Source organism: Lepisma saccharinum, chromosome 12 (assembly GCF_977018435.1).
Source record: "Lepisma saccharinum chromosome 12, izLepSacc3.1, whole genome shotgun sequence".
Taxonomy (NCBI): domain Eukaryota; kingdom Metazoa; phylum Arthropoda; class Insecta; order Zygentoma; family Lepismatidae; genus Lepisma; species Lepisma saccharinum.
In genome coordinates, this window is record NC_139240.1 from 55,298,332 (window position 1) to 55,317,521 (window position 19,190).

A 19,190-nucleotide genomic window follows, 5' to 3' on the forward strand; every position below is an offset into this window, starting at 1 on the left:
TCCTGTGAACTATGAGATGCATTACTATACTCTAGTGGCTGTTGATTGTAATTTCCAGTTCTACTATATCTTCTGTTATCAAATCCTTGGGGTATTGCCAAGTCTGAAATTCGAATTATTTACATTGTTATTAGTTCTTTCAGACCTTTCAAACTGCCTTCTTAATGGATTGCGTTCAAATCTTCTGGGAGATGGGCGATGATTTACATTGATTCCTGCATTTTCAGTCTGTGTTGTAGAATCATAAGTATTTCGCTCAACATTTACTTGCCTGACAAAAGTATTTTGGTCTGTCGAAACTCCTCTTCTTATTAGCCCTGTCATCAGAATCTGTATTATCACCAGGCAAAGATAAACTTTTATTCTTATCGCTCGAATACAAAATCAATAGTCCTTAATTTCTGCGTCAGTTGCTTAAGATCTGTAATGTTTGGCAGCCCACGTTCTTTGGTAGCCATTTCAAAATCATTCGTATTACTTCAACTTTGTTTGGAGTTTCCACAAGATTGCAATAAGCAGAGTACACTTTTAAAGTGTATGCTTCCAACGATAAACCTGAAGCTGGGTTGTATTTTCTAGATCGTAACAATGTCAACTGACTTTCTAATAACTCATTAGAAGCAAATTGATCAAGAAATTTATGTACAAAGTCCTCATAAGGAGTGAAACTCTTCTTTTCACTGTTGAACAAGTAAGCGCCTACATTATAAAAACACTTACGAATTATACACATTTTATACTTGGAAGGAACACCAATTACTTTTAACATTGTAGTTAGTTGTTCGATAAACTCTCTAGCAGACTGTTTTGAAACATCTCCTCCAAAATGTGGCAGTTGACTGAGTTCACTGACTCGTGAAAACCTATTAGAGCATGTATCACGCTGATTATAAGAATTCCATGTACAATCATTATTCAGCCACATAGGATTATAAGTACAGTTTTCTCTAGCACAAGGACTATGATTTATATTATGTCATCAGGAAACTGATCATGGATCAAGGAATGACATGTACTTTTAGGTTGGCAACCACACACTGAAGGTTCAAGACCTGTGAAATTGTCTTTATTATCACAAGGAATGTGAATTCTAGAGGGAATGGAATTTCTACTAGCTGTAGAATAAATTTGCTTCGATGTGTCTGTAGTACATAAAAGACTAGGTACATTATTTTCAATGTCACAAGTATGTACATGCTTATCATCATACAGTAAAGAACTGCCCAACGAAGAAAGACATGAATGGTTATTTTTTTTTTTATTTATTTATTTGAGAAATCCTGAATACAGAAAGAATCCATTTTAAATCAGGATATCAACAGCGAGAAAAATAGAAATTAACAAATGAGAAGCACGCACACATATGTAACAAGAATAATACAATAAAAATAATAAAAATTAAACAATAATAATAAAACAATATCAAGGGTATAACAAATATTAATTTTTCTTCAGCTGCTTGATGCACGCATTTCTGAAAGCCTGCTTAGATAGATGGAAGCCTGGAGGATCAATTAGTGTATTGTACCTTGTTTGTAGCCTATAGAGAAATGACCTTTGTTCTAGGGATAGCCTTGAGGTTTTTGTATAAAAGAAGTTGTTGCATTTTCTGTTGGTACGTGGGATCCGGATGTGAAGATGTGGCAAGAGTTCGTTAGTGAAAAGTTGTCCATTCATGATTTTGAAAAGAAAAGTTAGATCTGAAACTTGACGGCGAAGGGACGGATCGTGAATTTGAAGAGTGGATAGAATTTCATGTTTGGAAAAGTTTGCAAGGGCTGGGCATCTATGTTTGACTATTCTGATAAAGAAATTTACCACTTTGTTCGTTCTCTTTATATTGCTATCACAGGCCATTGACCAAATACAGGAACCATATTCAAGAATAGGTACGACGCACGATGTAAAGTAGGTTTTGAGGGCAGAAACATGTGTGATATCTGTAAATCTGTAAATTAGCCCAAGCGTTTTCATGGCTCTCGAAGTTATGTAATCTATGTGGTGGCTGAAAGTGAGTTTGCTGTCGAAAATGACTCCAAGATCTTTGTGCTGTTGTACGAACGAGATGATTTTGTTGCAAAATCTATAGGATGGTGCTGTAAAATTGGATTTGAGGGTAAACCTCATAAAAACAGATTTCTCAGGATTTATTTTCAGATTCCAGTCTTGGCACCAGCGTTCAATGTACAATGGATGTTGTCAACAGTAGGATTGTTATAAATAAATTCAGTTTTATCTAAAACACAATGCCGTAATGCATATGTATTCTTGCCCTGCGAAGTGAAAGCATTACCAAATTTATTTCTACCTTTACTGTCAGCAGATTTGCCCTTGCATATTTTGGTTAGATTTTCCCTTGCACAATCCACTTCAGCATCAGATGTATCATAGCCAGAGGAACCTGTATGAAATTTTTCGCTTTTTCTGTATTCACTAAAAGCAACATGCTTTATTTTAGAATTTAATTTTGTATCAGTTTGGCATGCTATGTGTCTCTGTTCATAGTACGTCTCTAACCATAAGTACAAATAACATCACTTTGCTCTAAGGTAATGCATTTCTCATTTAAATCCTTAAGCATAGAATCAAATTCTTGCAACTTTACCTGCGTAGTATTCATATTTGTTTGTAGTGTACTTATAGAAGCTTCATGTTGGCACAACTGGTTTGATATGTGTTGCTTTAACTCATCATGGTGGTCTAGTTTTGTTTCAAGATCACTTACTTTCGAATTTAATAAAGTTACATCCTCATTTATATGTTCATTTAGTAACCTAGTAGCTGACTGACAAGAATCAGAAACTTGTTGCAACTTATTTTCTACATGTTGCAGCCCTTCAATCAGTTATTCAGTACTTTGCTGCAACCTAACCAATTTTGTGTCCCAAACTTTACAGTTTCATTGTAAACTTTCACGCAGCAATTCAGTGTTCTGAAGTAACCTATTCTCCAGGGTTTTGGTATTCTCGAGCAACTTTTATTGCAACCTATTCTCCAGGGTTTCAGTGTTCTGAAGTAACCTATTCTCCAGGGTTTCAGTGTTCTGGAGCAACTTTTCTTGCAACCTATTCTCCAAACCTTCAGTGTTCTGAAGTAACCTATTCTCCAGGGTTTTGGTATTCTCGAGCAACTTTTATTGCAACCTATTCTCCAGGGTTTCAGTGTTCTGAAGTAACCTATTCTCCAGGGTTTTGGTATTCTCGAGCAACTTTTCTTGCAACCTATTCTCCAAGGCTTCAGTGCTCTGAAGTAACCTATTCTCCAGGGTTTCGGTATTCTGGAGCAACTTTTCTTACAACCTATTCTTTAGGGTTTCAGTGTTCTGAAGTAACCTATTCTCCAGGGTTTCAGTATTGTGGAGCAACTTTTCTTGCAACCTATTCTCCAGGGTTTCAGTGTTCTGAAGTAACCTATTCTCCAGGGTTTCAGTATTGTGGAGCAACTTTTATTGCAACCTATTCTCCAGGGTTTCAGTGTTCTGAAGTAACCTATTCTCCAGGGTTTCAGTATTGTGGAGCAACTTTTCTTGCAACCTATTCTCCAAGGCTTCGGTGTTCTGAGGTAACCTATTCTCCAGGGTTTCGGTATTCTGGAGCAACTTTTCTTGCAACCTATTCTCCAGGGTTTCAGTGTTCTGAAGTAACCTATTCTCCAGGGTTTCAGTGTTCTGGAGCAACTTTTCTTGCAACCTATTCTCCAGGGTTTCAGTGTTCTGAAGTAACCTATTCTCCAGGGTTTCGGTATTCTGGAGCAACTTTTCTTGCAACCTATTCTCCAGGGTTTCAGTGTTCTGAAGTAACCTATTCTCCAGGGTTTCAGTGTTCTGGAGCAACTTTTCTTGCAACCTATTCTCCAAACCTTCAGTGTTCTGAAGTAACCTATTCTCCAGGGTTTTGGTATTCTCGAGCAACTTTTATTGCAACCTATTCTCCAGGGTTTCAGTGTTCTGAAGTAACCTATTCTCCAGGGTTTTGGTATTCTCGAGCAACTTTTCTTGCAACCTATTCTCCAAGGCTTCAGTGCTCTGAAGTAACCTATTCTCCAGGGTTTCGGTATTCTGGAGCAACTTTTCTTGCAACCTATTCTTTAGGGTTTCAGTGTTCTGAAGTAACCTACTCTCCAGGGTTTTGGTATTCTGGAGCAACTTTTCTTGCAACCTATTCTCCAAGGTTTCAGTGTTCTGAACTAACCTATTCTCCAGGGTTTCGGTATTGTGGAGCAACTTTTCTTGCAACCTATTCTCCAGGGTTTCAGTGTTCTGAAGTAACCTATTCTTCAGGGTTTCGGTATTCTGGAGCAACTTTTCTTGCAACCTATTCTCCAAACCTTCAGTGTTCTGAAGTAACCTATTCTCCAGGGTTTTGGTATTCTGGAGCAACTTTTCTTGCAACCTATTCTCCAGGGTTTCAGTGTTCTGAAGTAACCTATTCTCCAGGGTTTTGGTATTCTCGAGCAACTTTTCTTGCAACCTATTCTCCAAGGCTTCAGTGCTCTGAAGTAACCTATTCTCCAGGGTTTCGGTATTCTGGAGCAACTTTTCTTGCAACCTATTCTTTAGGGTTTCAGTGTTCTGAAGTAACCTATTCTCCAGGGTTTCAGTATTGTGGAGCAACTTTTCTTGCAACCTATTCTCCAGGGTTTCAGTGTTCTGAAGTAACCTATTCTCCAGGGTTTCAGTATTGTGGAGCAACTTTTATTGCAACCTATTCTCCAGGGTTTCAGTGTTCTGAAGTAACCTATTCTCCAGGGTTTCAGTATTGTGGAGCAACTTTTCTTGCAACCTATTCTCCAAGGCTTCAGTGTTCTGAGGTAACCTATTCTCCAGGGTTTCGGTATTCTGGAGCAACTTTTCTTGCAACCTATTCTCCAGGGTTTCAGTGTTCTGAAGTAACCTATTCTCCAGGGTTTCAGTGTTCTGGAGCAACTTTTCTTGCAACCTATTCTCCAAACCTTCAGTGTTCTGAAGTAACCTATTCTCCAGGGTTTTGGTATTCTCGAGCAACTTTTATTGCAACCTATTCTCCAGGGTTTCAGTGTTCTGAAGTAACCTATTCTCCAGGGTTTTGGTATTCTCGAGCAACTTTTCTTGCAACCTATTCTCCAAGGCTTCAGTGCTCTGAAGTAACCTATTCTCCAGGGTTTCGGTATTCTGGACCAACTTTTCTTGCAACCTATTCTTTAGGGTTTCAGTGTTCTGAAGTAACCTACTCTCCAGGGTTTTGGTATTCTGGAGCAACTTTTCTTGCAACCTATTCTCCAAGATTTCAGTGTTCTGAAGTAACCTATTCTCCAGGGTTTCGGTATTGTGGAGCAACTTTTCTTGCAACCTATTCTCCAGGGTTTCAGTGTTCTGAAGTAACCTATTCTCCAGGGTTTCGGTATTCTGGAGCAACTTTTCTTGCAACCTATTCTCCAGGGTTTCAGTGTTCTGAAGTAACCTATTCTCCAGGGTTTTGGTATTCTGGAGCAACTTTTCTTGCAACCTATTCTCCAGGGCTTCAGTGTTCTGAAGTAATCTATTCTCCAGAGTTTTGGTATTCTGAAGTAACCTGTTCTCATGCTGGGCCAAACTTAAGCGAAAAGCAGATAAAATTTGATCAATATTGGGATTTACTGTATCCAAGTATGCTTTTAGAGTAAATGGATTGAATTCTGGCTTGCATGTCTTACAGTAATAGTCTTCTTTCATAGAGCTGAAGATTACACAGTGAATAACTGTAAGACCCTTACAATTTACATGTTCCTATTTCTTGCATGACGTGCATTCAATCATGCGAGTGTTAGAAAATGTGTCCTTACAACAGAGTAAATCCTCCATTTGCTTACCAGAATTGTCCTCTTCGTTGCTTACATCAGCAACATTACTGAGATCCGGTTGAAAACATATGCTACTTTGCAGCACGTAAGGCACTTCTCTTTTTTCGAATCCTGGCTCTAGGTTGCCAATTTATTGCAACTGTCCCCAGTGTAGAGCAGTTTGTTGCAATAATTAAATTAAAATAACTTTTCAAATGTCACTTAACACATGAGTATATTAACCAATTTCTAGTCACCATAGTAACAAATAATAAAACAAAATAACATCAACATTGAATAAAGTATGTGCAAGGTAATCAAAAAGGTTCTTGCTGTTTTTGACGTCCCATTAATCATGAGCTCACAGAGAGGAAACGGAATGACGCACGTACCTGCCAATAGATCGGGAGTTAGTCTGACCATCGACTGTTGGTAATACAGGCACGTTGTGCACACACAGCAGTCATAGCTCGTCCAGTGTCGAAGAGAAATGGAGGTATCGAAGCAGCTTGTTTGCGTGTGTTTGTTGTATGACTTTAAAGTGGGCCTGTCAGATGCCGCATCAAGTCGCCGCATTTGCCAGGCATTTGGGGAGAATGCCGTGAACGAACGCACTGTGTTGGATGACGACCACATGTGTTGGATGACGAGGCCCTGAAAGAAGCCATCGAGGAGGACAGTGGTCTAACTAGTGATGAACTTGCACAAAGGTTTCATGTTTCCGCTGAAACAGTCAGACTGCACCTGCATGGGATAGGGAAGTCATACAAGTTATGCAAGTGGGTACCCCACACATTGTCAGTAGCCAACAAGGAACGAGTGACAGCCTGTTTGTCCTTGCTCACTCGGCACCTGAACACACCCATATTTGATCGCTTGCTCACTGGTGACAAAAAGTGGATCCTCTATGACACTCCCAAGCATACCAGACATTGGTTGTCACCATGTGACCCTGTTCCTCACACCTCAAGACCACCTCTGCACCCACGAAAGGTTATGCTCTCTGTATGGTGGAATTGTCGGCAAGTAGTGCATTACGAGCTCCTTCCATCTGGTCAGACCATCACTGCTGACCTCTACTCTCAGCAGTTGCACAGGGTGCACTGTGCATTGCGGCAGAAGGAGCTGGCATTGATGAATCGCAAGGGTGTGCTGTTGCTGCACGACAATGCCAAGCCACATGTGGCAAAGAGGACCCGGGAGACCCTTCAGCAACTTGGCTGGGAGACACTGTGCCATCCACCATATTCACCGGACCTTGCACCAACAGATTATCATCTGTTTCATTCCCTCGGCAACCACCTCCATGAGAGATCCTTCGCAAATGAGGGAGACCTGCGGAACGCACTCACGGACTTCTTTGCATCCAAGCCAGCAGAGTTTTATCACCAGGGTATTGTGCAGCTGCAGGAATGTTGGCAAAAGGTGTTGCTCTTTGTTTATCACTGCTCTAGAACGGCAACAACTTTTTTCGTTACCTTGTACAACAGAATTTTCCTTGTTCTTTTCAGAAAAAAACCAAACCAAATAACAAAATGACTTTGAATTAAAGAACTGTTGCAACTGGTTACGGAAATCATGTGGCAGGAGGTAGGTAAATCAGCATCTGAGATTTCCACAACTAAGAGACTGAAAATCATGAATGTATTTCTTTACTGGACCATCAATAGATTCATTGAGACTGGGACAGTTTATGAGTGCCCAAGTGTCTGAAAGCAACGTGGGGTATGTCGAGTATCTGAGCGATGCTGGCTGACCAAGTTTTTCATTTGTTGTGGAGACAGATCATTTACTTGACGGCGTGTGCTCATTGAGCAAAATACCTGTCTCTTTGATTAATTTGTGACTGCATCGAGTGGACAAGATTTTGGTGAGTGTGAAAAGGTGATAATTATGGAAATGGCTCATGTGTAACGAGGGTCACTATTTATATTTTGAGCCTAACAATGAAAAAACCGGAATTTGGCATTGAAAACTGCTTTATTGTTTTTCGAAGTATTCTTCTTTATGGTCAATACACTTTTGCATTCGTTCGAACCATTTGTCAAAGCAGTTTTTTTAATCTTCTTGAGACACCTCCATAATATGGTTTTTGAACGCATCAACGGCGTCTTCCACCGATGAAAATCGTTGTCCACACAATTTATTCTTGACATTCGGGAACAAGAAGAAGTAATTGGGTGACAAATCAGGACTGTACGGTGGATGACCCATCAATTCGATTTTTTGACTGTTCATAAAGTTGGTTGTTAGACGAGATGTGTGATAGCTGGCATTGTCTTGATGAAGAATGATCCGACGGCGTTTGTTTGTTTTCCGTATTTGACCGAAGACCTCTGGCAAACAAATTGTTGTGTACCATTCAGAGTTGACCGTTCTACGTTACTCTAAAGGCACAGTTGCCACATGACCAGTTTTCCCGAAAAAACAGGCGACCATTTGTTTCGATGTGCTTCGAGCGCGAACAACTTTTGTTGGATTGGGTTCATCTTGAAACACCCATACAGTCGACTGCTGTTTACGTTCCGGCTCATATGCATATATCCATGATTCGTCACTTGTTACAATCTTATATACGTCTTTTGAAGCACCACGATTGTATTTATTGAGCATTTGTTTGCACCAATTGACGCGAGCGTCTTTTTGAGTTTTTGTCAAATTATGTGGGATCCAACGAGAACATACCTTTCTCACAGCTAAATGATCATGTAATATTTTATATATGCTGGTGGAACTAATGCCTATGGTTGCCTCAATCTCACAGTATGTCACATGACGATCTTGCAGTATTAGGTTTTGCACAGCATCAATGTTTTCTTGAACAACAACTGATTTTGGACGACCTTCGCGAATCTCGTCGGTGAGCGAATGGCGGCAACGATTAAATTCGTTATACCAGTGTTTCATAGTGGCAAAGGATGGGCTTCATCGCCAAATGTGGAAGTAAGTTGATCGATGAACTCTTGTCTTGATAATCCAAGTCGAAAATCGTAAAAAATCATCGCACAAAAATGTTCACGAGTTAATTCCATTTTATTGTTGTCGCGCAATCTCCAAGGCAACATAAACAACACAAATGAAGCTATTGACAAAACATTTGAAGTACGTTATGGTCAATAATGCCAGACGATTCCGTACATACGTCAAATCGCGCCTAACTTCAATCAGTGTTGCCAAGGCTCAAAATATAAATAGTGACCCTCGTATTTGGAATAAACAACACTATCATTCTAATACAATTACAAAAAGTAGAACATTACCTTCTGTTACTACCTTACACTATATCACAAGCTGTCAATACTTCTTCATTCGCACCTATCATCATTACAATTTTCCTCATCACTCTTTGCCTCAGGAGATCAAAACAAATACAATGTATTCTGTGGGGGCTAGAAAGTTTAAGTTCGCTCAACGAGCAAGTGAGCAGTGCTCGCCGAGCACTCAGATACTTGACGTGTTTCTGAGGTGCAAATATCAAGAATATTGATGTCTTATATGCAAATAAGTGATCTAGGGGCTGATAGCTTTCTGGTGAAGTACTGGTCACTTCCTAATTTTGCAGTTAAAGACCTAAGAGAGAGCCAAAGGCATTCAAGGTTAATCTGGCAATGGACACAGATGAAAAAAAACAACAACTTAGTCGTCTTGAAACACCCAAAATGATAGGTTTATCTCTCAAACTCATGGGTGTTGGGAGGGGTTGAACAGGTGTATCATCCCTTCCTGGAAATTGGCATCATTCATTTCAAGTTATAAAAAACAGAAAGTTTGTTAGTTTTATTGTTGATAACAGAAATAAAGTTCAGTTAGTTCTTATTCGAACACAATAATGAAGTAAGAAATACATTTAAATCGAAAAAATTGAGAGTAAAATGCTGACAGCAGTATATTTTATTCACCATCTGTCATTTAAACCAATGAATAAATGGTTTCACAGTTTTCAAAATTTCACAAATTAGACTTTTATGTGATACAGCACACAACAAACACTGCACCTAAAATTTCCTCCTAACTTTGAAACCTTTTCTTAATGATCTCCAAGAATATAATAACAACAATCGGCTGTGTGATTGCCCAAGGTGTGTGGTGCTCAGTTCTTCTGTAGTTTGTGGACGAAGTGAACCGTACATTTGTGCTCCGTTGGAAAAGAAATTAAGTGTGAAAGTGGAACAGTGTATCAATCTGAAGTTTCTTATCAAACTTGGAAAATCCGCCACAGAAACTTATGGTTTGTTGAAGGAAGTATATGGATATGTGGGTTTGAGTGGTTTCAAAGGTTTGGAGAGGGACGAGAAGTGATTGTGAACGACAAGCATCCTGGACGTTCTTGCACGTCAAAAACGGAATCAAACATTGCAAATGTCGGTGAATTGATTCAAATTGTGTACCCGAGTGTCAAACTGTCAACCAACAATATTTCATTACGATGCTGACGACCCTTCGTGGGCGAGTAAGAAGACGACGACCTGATTTGCGGAAAAGCAAGTCATGGATTCTTCACCAGGACAATGTTTCTGCCCACACGGCATTGTCAGTCAAGCCTTTATTGGCCAAGTATGGGATCCCAGTGTTAGAACATCCACCCTATTTGCCGGATCTCACTCCGTGCGACTTTTTTTTATTCCCAAAGGTCAAATCAGCACTGAAAGGAACGAGATTTAAGACTGTAGAATGTCTGAAAACAAAAGCGACGGAGGTCATGAACATGATTTTGGAAAATGATTTCCAGCACCGTCTCCAGCAATGGAAGATTCGTATGGAGCAGTGTATCGATAGTGAAGAGGATAATGTTCATATTGTACAAAATAACTAATAAAAGATTTTGTAGCAAGAGTCCGGTTTTTTTCTAGCCACACCTCGTATGTATTTTAGGACATAAAATCAAGTAAAATGAACACACATTGTTGCACCTTTTCATGAGATTAGCACATTTATCTCGTCCTTCATGCTTCAACAACTTTTTCCTTTATTTACTTCATGTGTTAAAAATTGGACAGAAAAATAAATGATTTTCACTCTTGAACAGCTACATAAAATCATAGTCTCATCTTGTAGAGCAGAATGAGAGCTATGAAATGGCATAATGTAATCATTGCAGCCCGAACCGTTCACAAGATAATGTAGTTTCTCCACATGTAAGGATCTCCTGAGCTCAAAGCATCAATGACTTACATTTAAAAACAGAATGACACTTAATAACACTTAAGCCTTGCGTCCATGCTAATAAAACATTAAAATACTGACCAAGGTAGAATTTATTGTATAAAATGTATAATACGACAGGTTAAGGCAACATAAGGATGATGTAAGATTAAAGAGGGAGAAAAAAATGCTATATTCAAGCACGGGACACGACACAGAATAGGAAAAGGCTATGAGGATAGGGAGGGAAAAGAGAGGAAAAGTGACAAAGTGGAAAGAGGCCAAGGAAATAGAGAAAAAAGGAGAAGAAGAAATAATGAATTGGAATGGGGGGCTGAAAATTAACAAAGAATGAAAGGAGTGCTTGAAAGATTGAGAGAAAGGAAGGAGGAAAGAAGAACGAATAAAAACTAAGAAAGAAGAGAGGAGGGAAGGAGTCCAGAAGATAAGGAATCTGTCTAGGTCCATTAGTGGAGGAATTTATTAGGCCCAGACTCTCACCTGGTACCTGTCAATCACCTGTCAGGTAGTGTCACTTACCTGTCAGGAGATTCCACACTCAGGAATTCCTGACAGGAAATGTTATAAGATTAGGACTGGTGCCTTCCTGTTGTTTTGTGTACTGACCCTGTCTGGGAGTGTGTATATATAAGATGATGTTTCATCATTCTAGTGTGAATATTCATCTGAAGAAGAGTGTGGAAATATTATCTTTTTAGTGTGTATATATCTTTTATACAATAAATTCTGCCTTGGTCAGAATTTTAATATTTTATTAACAAAAACAGAAATGTTGAGCATAATACAGTTTAACAAGTCGTTTGAAACGCAGTAAATGCCATGTTTACTTCCTTAATACTAGTAACTTTATGTAATTATTACTAATTATACACTGGACAATAAATTTTAACTTTTTTCATGCTTGGGAAATGAAAAGTACATTTCCTTATGGAATTGAGGGTGCTGAATACGAAAATAATAATAAAAATGCTGAATTGGTTCGAGTTTAAGTGTAATCGAAATAAATATGTGTTGTGTGGTGTTAATAGGAAATTAACACGTGTACAAAATGGAAGTTATAAAAACATTACTTACATGGATATTACAAACAGCGCCTCTTTGCCTGTTGTTTGTATTGTGGTTCTGGAATATCTCTTACGATTGTCCTACAATAATCAGCAAGCATAGACTTGTTCCAGTGGGCCTGATATCGTTTCTCTATTGTAGATATAACTTGGTGGAAATGTTCCCCATGTTCATCGCTGACTGCTCCGCAATTTCCTGGGGAGAAGTTTATGTGGGAGTGTAACATATGTATTTTTAGTGACATATGACAACCGATTGCTTGGTAGGAAGATATTAGGTGCTCCACTAGTTCCTTATAATTCTGAGCCCACACGTTTCGGAAAGAGTCCCATGCAATCATCTCCTTATCTTCTAACAGTGCATCAAATTCAGGATCATTGAGGAGTTCTCGATAATAAATATTCCCTCCGTGATTGTAGTTTCACTAATTCGTGGAAATTTACGCAGAATATACTTAAAGGCATCACTGGCTTGGTTCATACCTTTAACGAAGTTCTTGATTATACCTAGTTTAATATATAAAAGAGGAATGTTCTTTGTTCCTGGCTCCAAAGATCTACGGAGTGGACAGTGTTTTCTTAAGTAGTGGGAAGTCTTACACAGCTATTCCACTCGCATAAAAAACAGCAGTTTTGTGTAGCCGAGCTGCAGGCCAAGAAGTATGGCTAGAACTTTGAAGTTGCCACAAATATTCCAATTTTATTCATTATAATTTATGGCTTTCAGCAGTTTTTTCCATGTTAGCATATGTCTCCTTCAAGTGCACTGCATAACCGATTGGATTGGATTGATTTGTTGTTTTAAGTCCACTTTATGCACAGTAAGGCTAATCAGGACTGGACCTACAGTTTAAAGTAGGATCCGAACCACTATGTGCCTCCACCGGGAATCGAACCCGGGACCCCTTGATTACAAGGCAACGACGCTACCACTGCACCATCGGGGAGGCCCATAACCGATTGGGATTGATGGTAACACATTTCCATTGTTCACTAACACAGCTTTCAGACTTAGTTTTGATGTGCCTATGAACAGCCGCCATTCATCGAGATTATGTTCTATGTTAAGTTTACTCATAAGACCAGTTACATTTTTACATCACACTATGTCACCTTCCACTGAAAAATGCTCTTCCAGGAGTTTCTGATGTGTCCGAAACACAGATACTTTAACATCTTCAGCAAGAGTTTCCCACTGCTTGAGTCTGGATGCCAGTAGTTCTGTGCCACTTTTTGACAACCCCAGGTCCCTCACAAGGTCATTTAACTCATGATGAGTGATCAGATGGCGATTAGATGATGATATGTTGGCTGCGAAGTCAGGAGCGATGGATTATGAGGAATCTGCAACAGGATTTGGCATTCCTGCGTCGAGTTTGGCTGCCTCTTGCTCTTCATCAGATGAATCACTGGAGTACGATGCGGGAGGTTGTGGAACAGGTACTTCTTCAGAATGTGGCACAGGACGAATAGCTGAAGGAATGTTGGGATAAGTGATAGTCCACTTTTACTTTTTGGATAGGCATTTAATTGGAGGAACCATGCAAAAATACCAGTTTGAAGTATGATCTGTCGGTTCTCTCCATATCATTGGAACTCCAACGGCATGCATGGTCGTTCACGAACCCTTATGCGTGCCGGAGCACATCTGGCGATAATGTATTGCTTCGAAACTCGAACCAATCTTCAAAAACTAATATCATATTCGTTATCAGCACCCTCAAATTAGTTGTATTGGTTACTTTTATCTCCGAAGCATTTTCATTGTTGACCAGTGTTATGTTATTTGCTACAGTATTGAATAAAGAATGTTAATGTTTGACTTGAATGAAGGTATTTTTTCAGCACCTTCTTAAAACAGTTTCAGAACATTTTTTTTTACCTTTTCCGACCGTAATTTTGCACCTTAAAATCCCTTCCCTAGTAATGATATGATGACATTGATGAAGGGGCACTCAAAAATAACACCCACGTTCAGTGCTCAGGGTATTGAACAGGGTATTAACTGTTGAATATTCAATTTCCCAACTTATATCCTTGGTCAGTTGATACAGTGGCCAAAATTTCTGAAGGGTTTTGGAAGCAACCTGAGGAAGTTTCTTCAGGTGGCAACCATCACAGAACTTGTGTGTCTACAGTAATGTTAGTGTTCTTTGTTTATTAAACTATATTGGATCTTCCTGACGGTGCAGTGGCAACGGCATCACCTTGTAATCAAACTTCTTGCAGTGTCAGCCCAAGAACTTCTATAACAAAATTGTATGTTGTTGAACTTGCTGATTTGTAATTTGCTTATGCAACAGCAATGCGTTTAAAGCACACTATGTAGAATAATTTTCATCATGGGAAAGGGATGAGGGAGGAACTACAATTGACATACGGAACCAACAGGTTCTTTTTCCACTCTCTCTTCAAATTACAGAAACTCAAGACATACCTTTTGTACAAGTCTTTCAAAAGCCAGGTGAACACCATCCTTTGATTTTATGGCATTAGTCTCATAGAAGAGGGCTCCATGTTTTTCTGCAAATCTCATTCCATCTTCCTGGCTAACCTCTCTCTGACGCTGAAAAAATAAGAGGCAAATATTAACACTTTTTATTTTCAATCATCATTGCTAATGTGACATTTAATATATTTTACATAAACTTTTTCATTGATCCATATACAAGGTGGGCACAAAGTCATGATTAATGGGATGCTGATATGTTGTTATCGTAAAAGGAAATGTCATAATCAACGCAGAAACTGTATTGATCTGAACAAGATACATTAAAGATTGAAACAGGACAAGAATACCTGTAAGTGATTTCTTCATACATTTCAACAATTTGTCCCTCTTAATGCAATCAAATGATAACAACGAGATGTTTCTCAATATTGAATCCATCATTCTTTATAACACCGTGTCACTTCGGAAACACAAGAACTAAATACATGAGACGGCCTCCATGGCAGAGTGGTTAACACAGCATGTTACAATGCTAGGAATCTCAGGTTTGAATCCTGGCCTAGGCATGGGTATCCTTCGTGAGTGTCCCTTCTTCAATTTCATCAAATCACCATTCATCCTCATCTTCGCGATTAGCCAAAAGTAAAAGAAAAGTGAATTAAAATAAACAAAATTAAATCAATCAACCAACCAAACTCATGATTAATGCACGCTGCCACAATGTGGCTTTTGACTGTAGCATTCGGATGGGTCTCAATCGAAAATCCAGACTCCTAACCACAGTATTGGGATTGACTGACCTCTATTGGAAAACAGATGAACTATTATAGTGGAACCACAAGGAAAGAAACCTGCGCAGAACCTCATCGTGCTGGCAGGTGGGGAAAAGGACAGGGGGAAAGAGCCTTCGGCACAGCCAATGTCAGTGTTGCCAAACCTATTGATTTCTCGGGAGAATTCTTTAATAAACTATTGCTATGGAACCTCCAACGGCCTGCTCAAAAACATGTTTCCTGCTCATCCTACTTGAACATGGAGGGAAGAGATACAGTGGAACTCCACCAAGCCATGAAAACTGCTGTTTGAACTGTGAAATTATGCCAAACGATACTCAATTGTGCGAGGACATTATTATTTTATTACTATTACTACATTCCTATTTTTAGAAGGTTGTATTTTATCCCACCCGAAAATGTATTTTGATTTCAGTTATTTTATGTCGCTGTTGTGCCTCTACGACAATATGGATGAATGAAAAACTGATGAAATGGATGAAGTGACACAGACACAATTAAACATCCTTGCCTTACTAGGTAGAAACACTGACTTCATAGTGTGGGCAAATTATTTTATACATGTATATATATGTATGTATGTATGTATATATCTGTGTGTGTGTGTGTGTGTGTGTGTGTTTGTGTTTGTGTGTGTGTGTGTGTGTGTGTGTGTGTGTGTGTGTGTGTGTGATATAATGTATATATATTGAACATAGCAACATAGAGGCAGCATAACTGACGAATAAAGCATGTGACTGTTAATAACAAGAAATTTGCTACAGAACGAAGCGGCATAGATCAATTACAAAGGAAATAATGCACCCCTCCCCCGTAGTTGCTTCCAACTTTCATCGCTTTGAAAATACTTATTTTTCTATCCTTAATATACTATTCTATACTTAAATACTTAATTTTCTACGAAATTATATAGTGGCATGGACGTCCAGAAGTAAGTGCAAGGATGGTCGCCACCCCTTCCCCTTCTGGAAAATGAATGTTGACATAAAACAACCTATTATTTCAGACGTACGAGTTCATTTCAGTCACAGTAATTTACATCCACTATTATAATAACATTATTACGGGGTAATATGCCTCGTTCACCAGTCTGATAAAAATGCATTGTTTCCCCCTCGCTGGAAAAAATCTGCGGACATCCTCTTCAATGTTTGGTGGTCCCAATCATGAAGGAATGGTTTCCGTCCAGTACTACACTTCGCTGATGATGTCTTGCCACGAGTTGTGTATGCCGTCATCACCTTGGACACTGTTGCTCTCGAAACACCTTAGAAACTGGCAGTCTTCATTTCACTTGTGCCAACTAACCGCGCTCCTACAATCTGCCCTCCTTGAAAGTCTGAGAGGTCCCCCATTTTACCTCACCTACGTCTTGCCGATTGAACGTACGAATACATACTATACTGTCTATCGCACTGCTGACTAACAACCACCACCGCAACACCAAATGACAGTCGCAGCACACAAATGTTCAATGTTGCCACCCCACACAGATGCCGTGTTACTGACCATAGGTGTTTCCGTTATATTGATCCCCATCTGTATGAGAGGATGATAAATATTCCTTTGGGTGTGTATTTCAGCCTCGTGTCTAGAAGGGGTGTTATCATCCCTCTCAATTACTCACACCCGCTTTTGCGTGCATAATAATGCTAAATGTATTGGCAACCCACGGTATGACGACCTTCACTGATAATGAGACGACAGGGTTGATTTTTTTTATATGATTTTTTTTTCCAAACACTGCATTCTGGAAACGAGATGGAAATGAGACAATTTGATTATAAATTGGTCGTTTGGTAGCAAGTAGAAAAAATAATTCATATTTTGGAAAATCAATAAACTACTTTGATTCGACTATTAAAAATTTTTGTGTTAACAACAAAAATAATTAGGTACTCACGTTTTCCACGAAGCTGTTTTACATTATTTTCTATTAATTTCGGTAGCCACTGCCACCATCCTTGTTGGAATTCGTTGTGTTGTTGCTTGATGTGTTTCTGTTGCTTTTATCTAAATCGCCGCTAGGTGTGCTGCTGTCGCCTGTATGTCTGTGTATATGTCATCTGCTGTTCACCGTTGTTAATTGCTGCAGTAACGGAAGTCAGGCATGGTGTGCATGACCACTATCTATGTTCAGTTCATGGTTGTAGTGCATGATGACATGTGTTTCTTTGATTTTTGTGTCTATGAGAATGTGTGCTTTGTATTTGACATGTACTTTCTCAATTTTATGGTTGTGGAATTTGATATGCTTGGCAAGTACGGTGGTGGGTTGGGCAGTTTTTGCATTTGATAGGTGCTGCTAGGTGAGCACCTTAATGATCTATTGCCACTTCTCTCTGAAGACCACTTTTATTGCTAAGCAGCTCCCACAAGTGACTGAGGATAGAATGCAAGTGGTTTATCTCACACTTGGATGGTGGTTGTAGTTGGTTCGGAAATTGTCGTAAAGTTTCATTGGCTGTTGGAGTTTGCATTCTCATGGCTGCTTCCAAATTATGTACATGGACCAAAAAGACACTAAATACATATCAATATTTCTATTACGAAGGCATCAGATGATAGCCGAATTGAAACAACTGCATCCTAAATAGACCACAGCCAAAATATCTCGTTTTGCTTACAAGTTGGAGATAAAACATTTGCATTTTCAATGGATGATATGTCCTTCCCTTCTGCCGTATCGGTATTATTACTGCAGTTGTTGCTTGTACGTTACGTAGCTAATTTCCCTCCCTTTCTTCACTGTCTACATTGTACACAGAGCATAAATGTACACTCATGGACAGTTCTAGGTTGTAATAATCTCATTGAAAGTTAACTTAAGGCAAGAAACCTAACCACACTAACTGAGCATTGCAAGTGTTACAGAAGCCTACATTCTGACTTGGGCACCACAGAAAAATCTTGAAACACTAAGGGTGCTGTGAAACGAAAAAGTTAGGGAACCTCTGCCCTCAAGCCAGAAAAGAGAACAGTTTTTCTCTATGCAGACAGCACCTTCTGAACACAAATCAAGTTGTGTTTGTGACAATGTAACCAGCTTAGGTCTGTTCAAGCGGCATGGGCACATTTTATGTTTTGAAGGAGAAGGTGCTCAATGAATAAATATAATAATAAAAAAAATTAATTGCATTACAGATTTATTTCCGTATGCATGTGTGAATAGGCAGAAACCACTACTGCTTGTAAATAATACATTTTTGCACTATAAATAGTATCTGATACTGACTTTTGTCCCACAGTTTAGTTATAATAGGATGCCTTATATTTTGCAATGTGTACTGGTAGCATTGTGAACAATCTGATGTGAGTTAATTGATGACTTTACTATAACTAAAAACTCAAAGCAACTGAGTATTATTCAACAGACAGTTAGTATTTCCAAAATGAAATTTTAAAAAATTGGGTGTCTAGCAACAGTAAATTAGAATTCCAATGAAACTACTGTCAAACTACGAACGAACAAAGTGTAGCAATTGCAAACACTTTCCTGGATCCTCCCTCATTTGCTGAAAGACCAGACCCATCCTTTCAACGTAAGATCCACCAGTAGCCTTTGTATTAAAGTATTGTTTAGCATACTGCCATAACTGGATCTTAGTCTAAAAATCTTGTCTGTGAATGCCATACAAGAGACCATCTTATTTCCCATAAAGATCAACATTATCCAGTGCTTGAAGTGTTTGTGTACATGGTGACAGCATCTTAGCAACCAGCTAGGTACATTAAAATGCAGGGTACCCAGTCAGCATCGCACTTGAATTTTCAAATTCAGTTTTAAAGATATTTTATTAATGTCCCGAGTTCGCTTATAAATATTTTCATTACTGTTTTTTTTAAAAAGAAACCAAGTACAGTATATTGATTTGATTTGTTTTGCTTCACTTTTTGGCCACTTTTGACTAATCCCAAAGA

At 38.9% G+C, this 19,190-nt stretch overlaps 1 protein-coding gene across 3 annotated transcripts in view; it reads right to left on the minus strand.

The window, feature by feature from the left end:
• LOC145996115 (ras-related protein Rab-18-B-like) overlaps positions 1-19,190 on the minus strand; it is a 45,565-nt gene that overhangs the window by 13,208 nt on the left and 13,167 nt on the right. For 2 of the 3 annotated variants that reach the window (XM_083132391.1, XM_083132389.1), the window contains exon 4: positions 14,461-14,589. In XM_083132391.1, the coding sequence (XP_082988517.1) occupies positions 14,461-14,589 (129 nt within the window). Of the gene's footprint in view, positions 1-12,140; positions 12,220-14,460; positions 14,590-19,190 lie in introns of those variants that run through there. The other variant, XM_083132390.1, reaches the window with a different exon arrangement.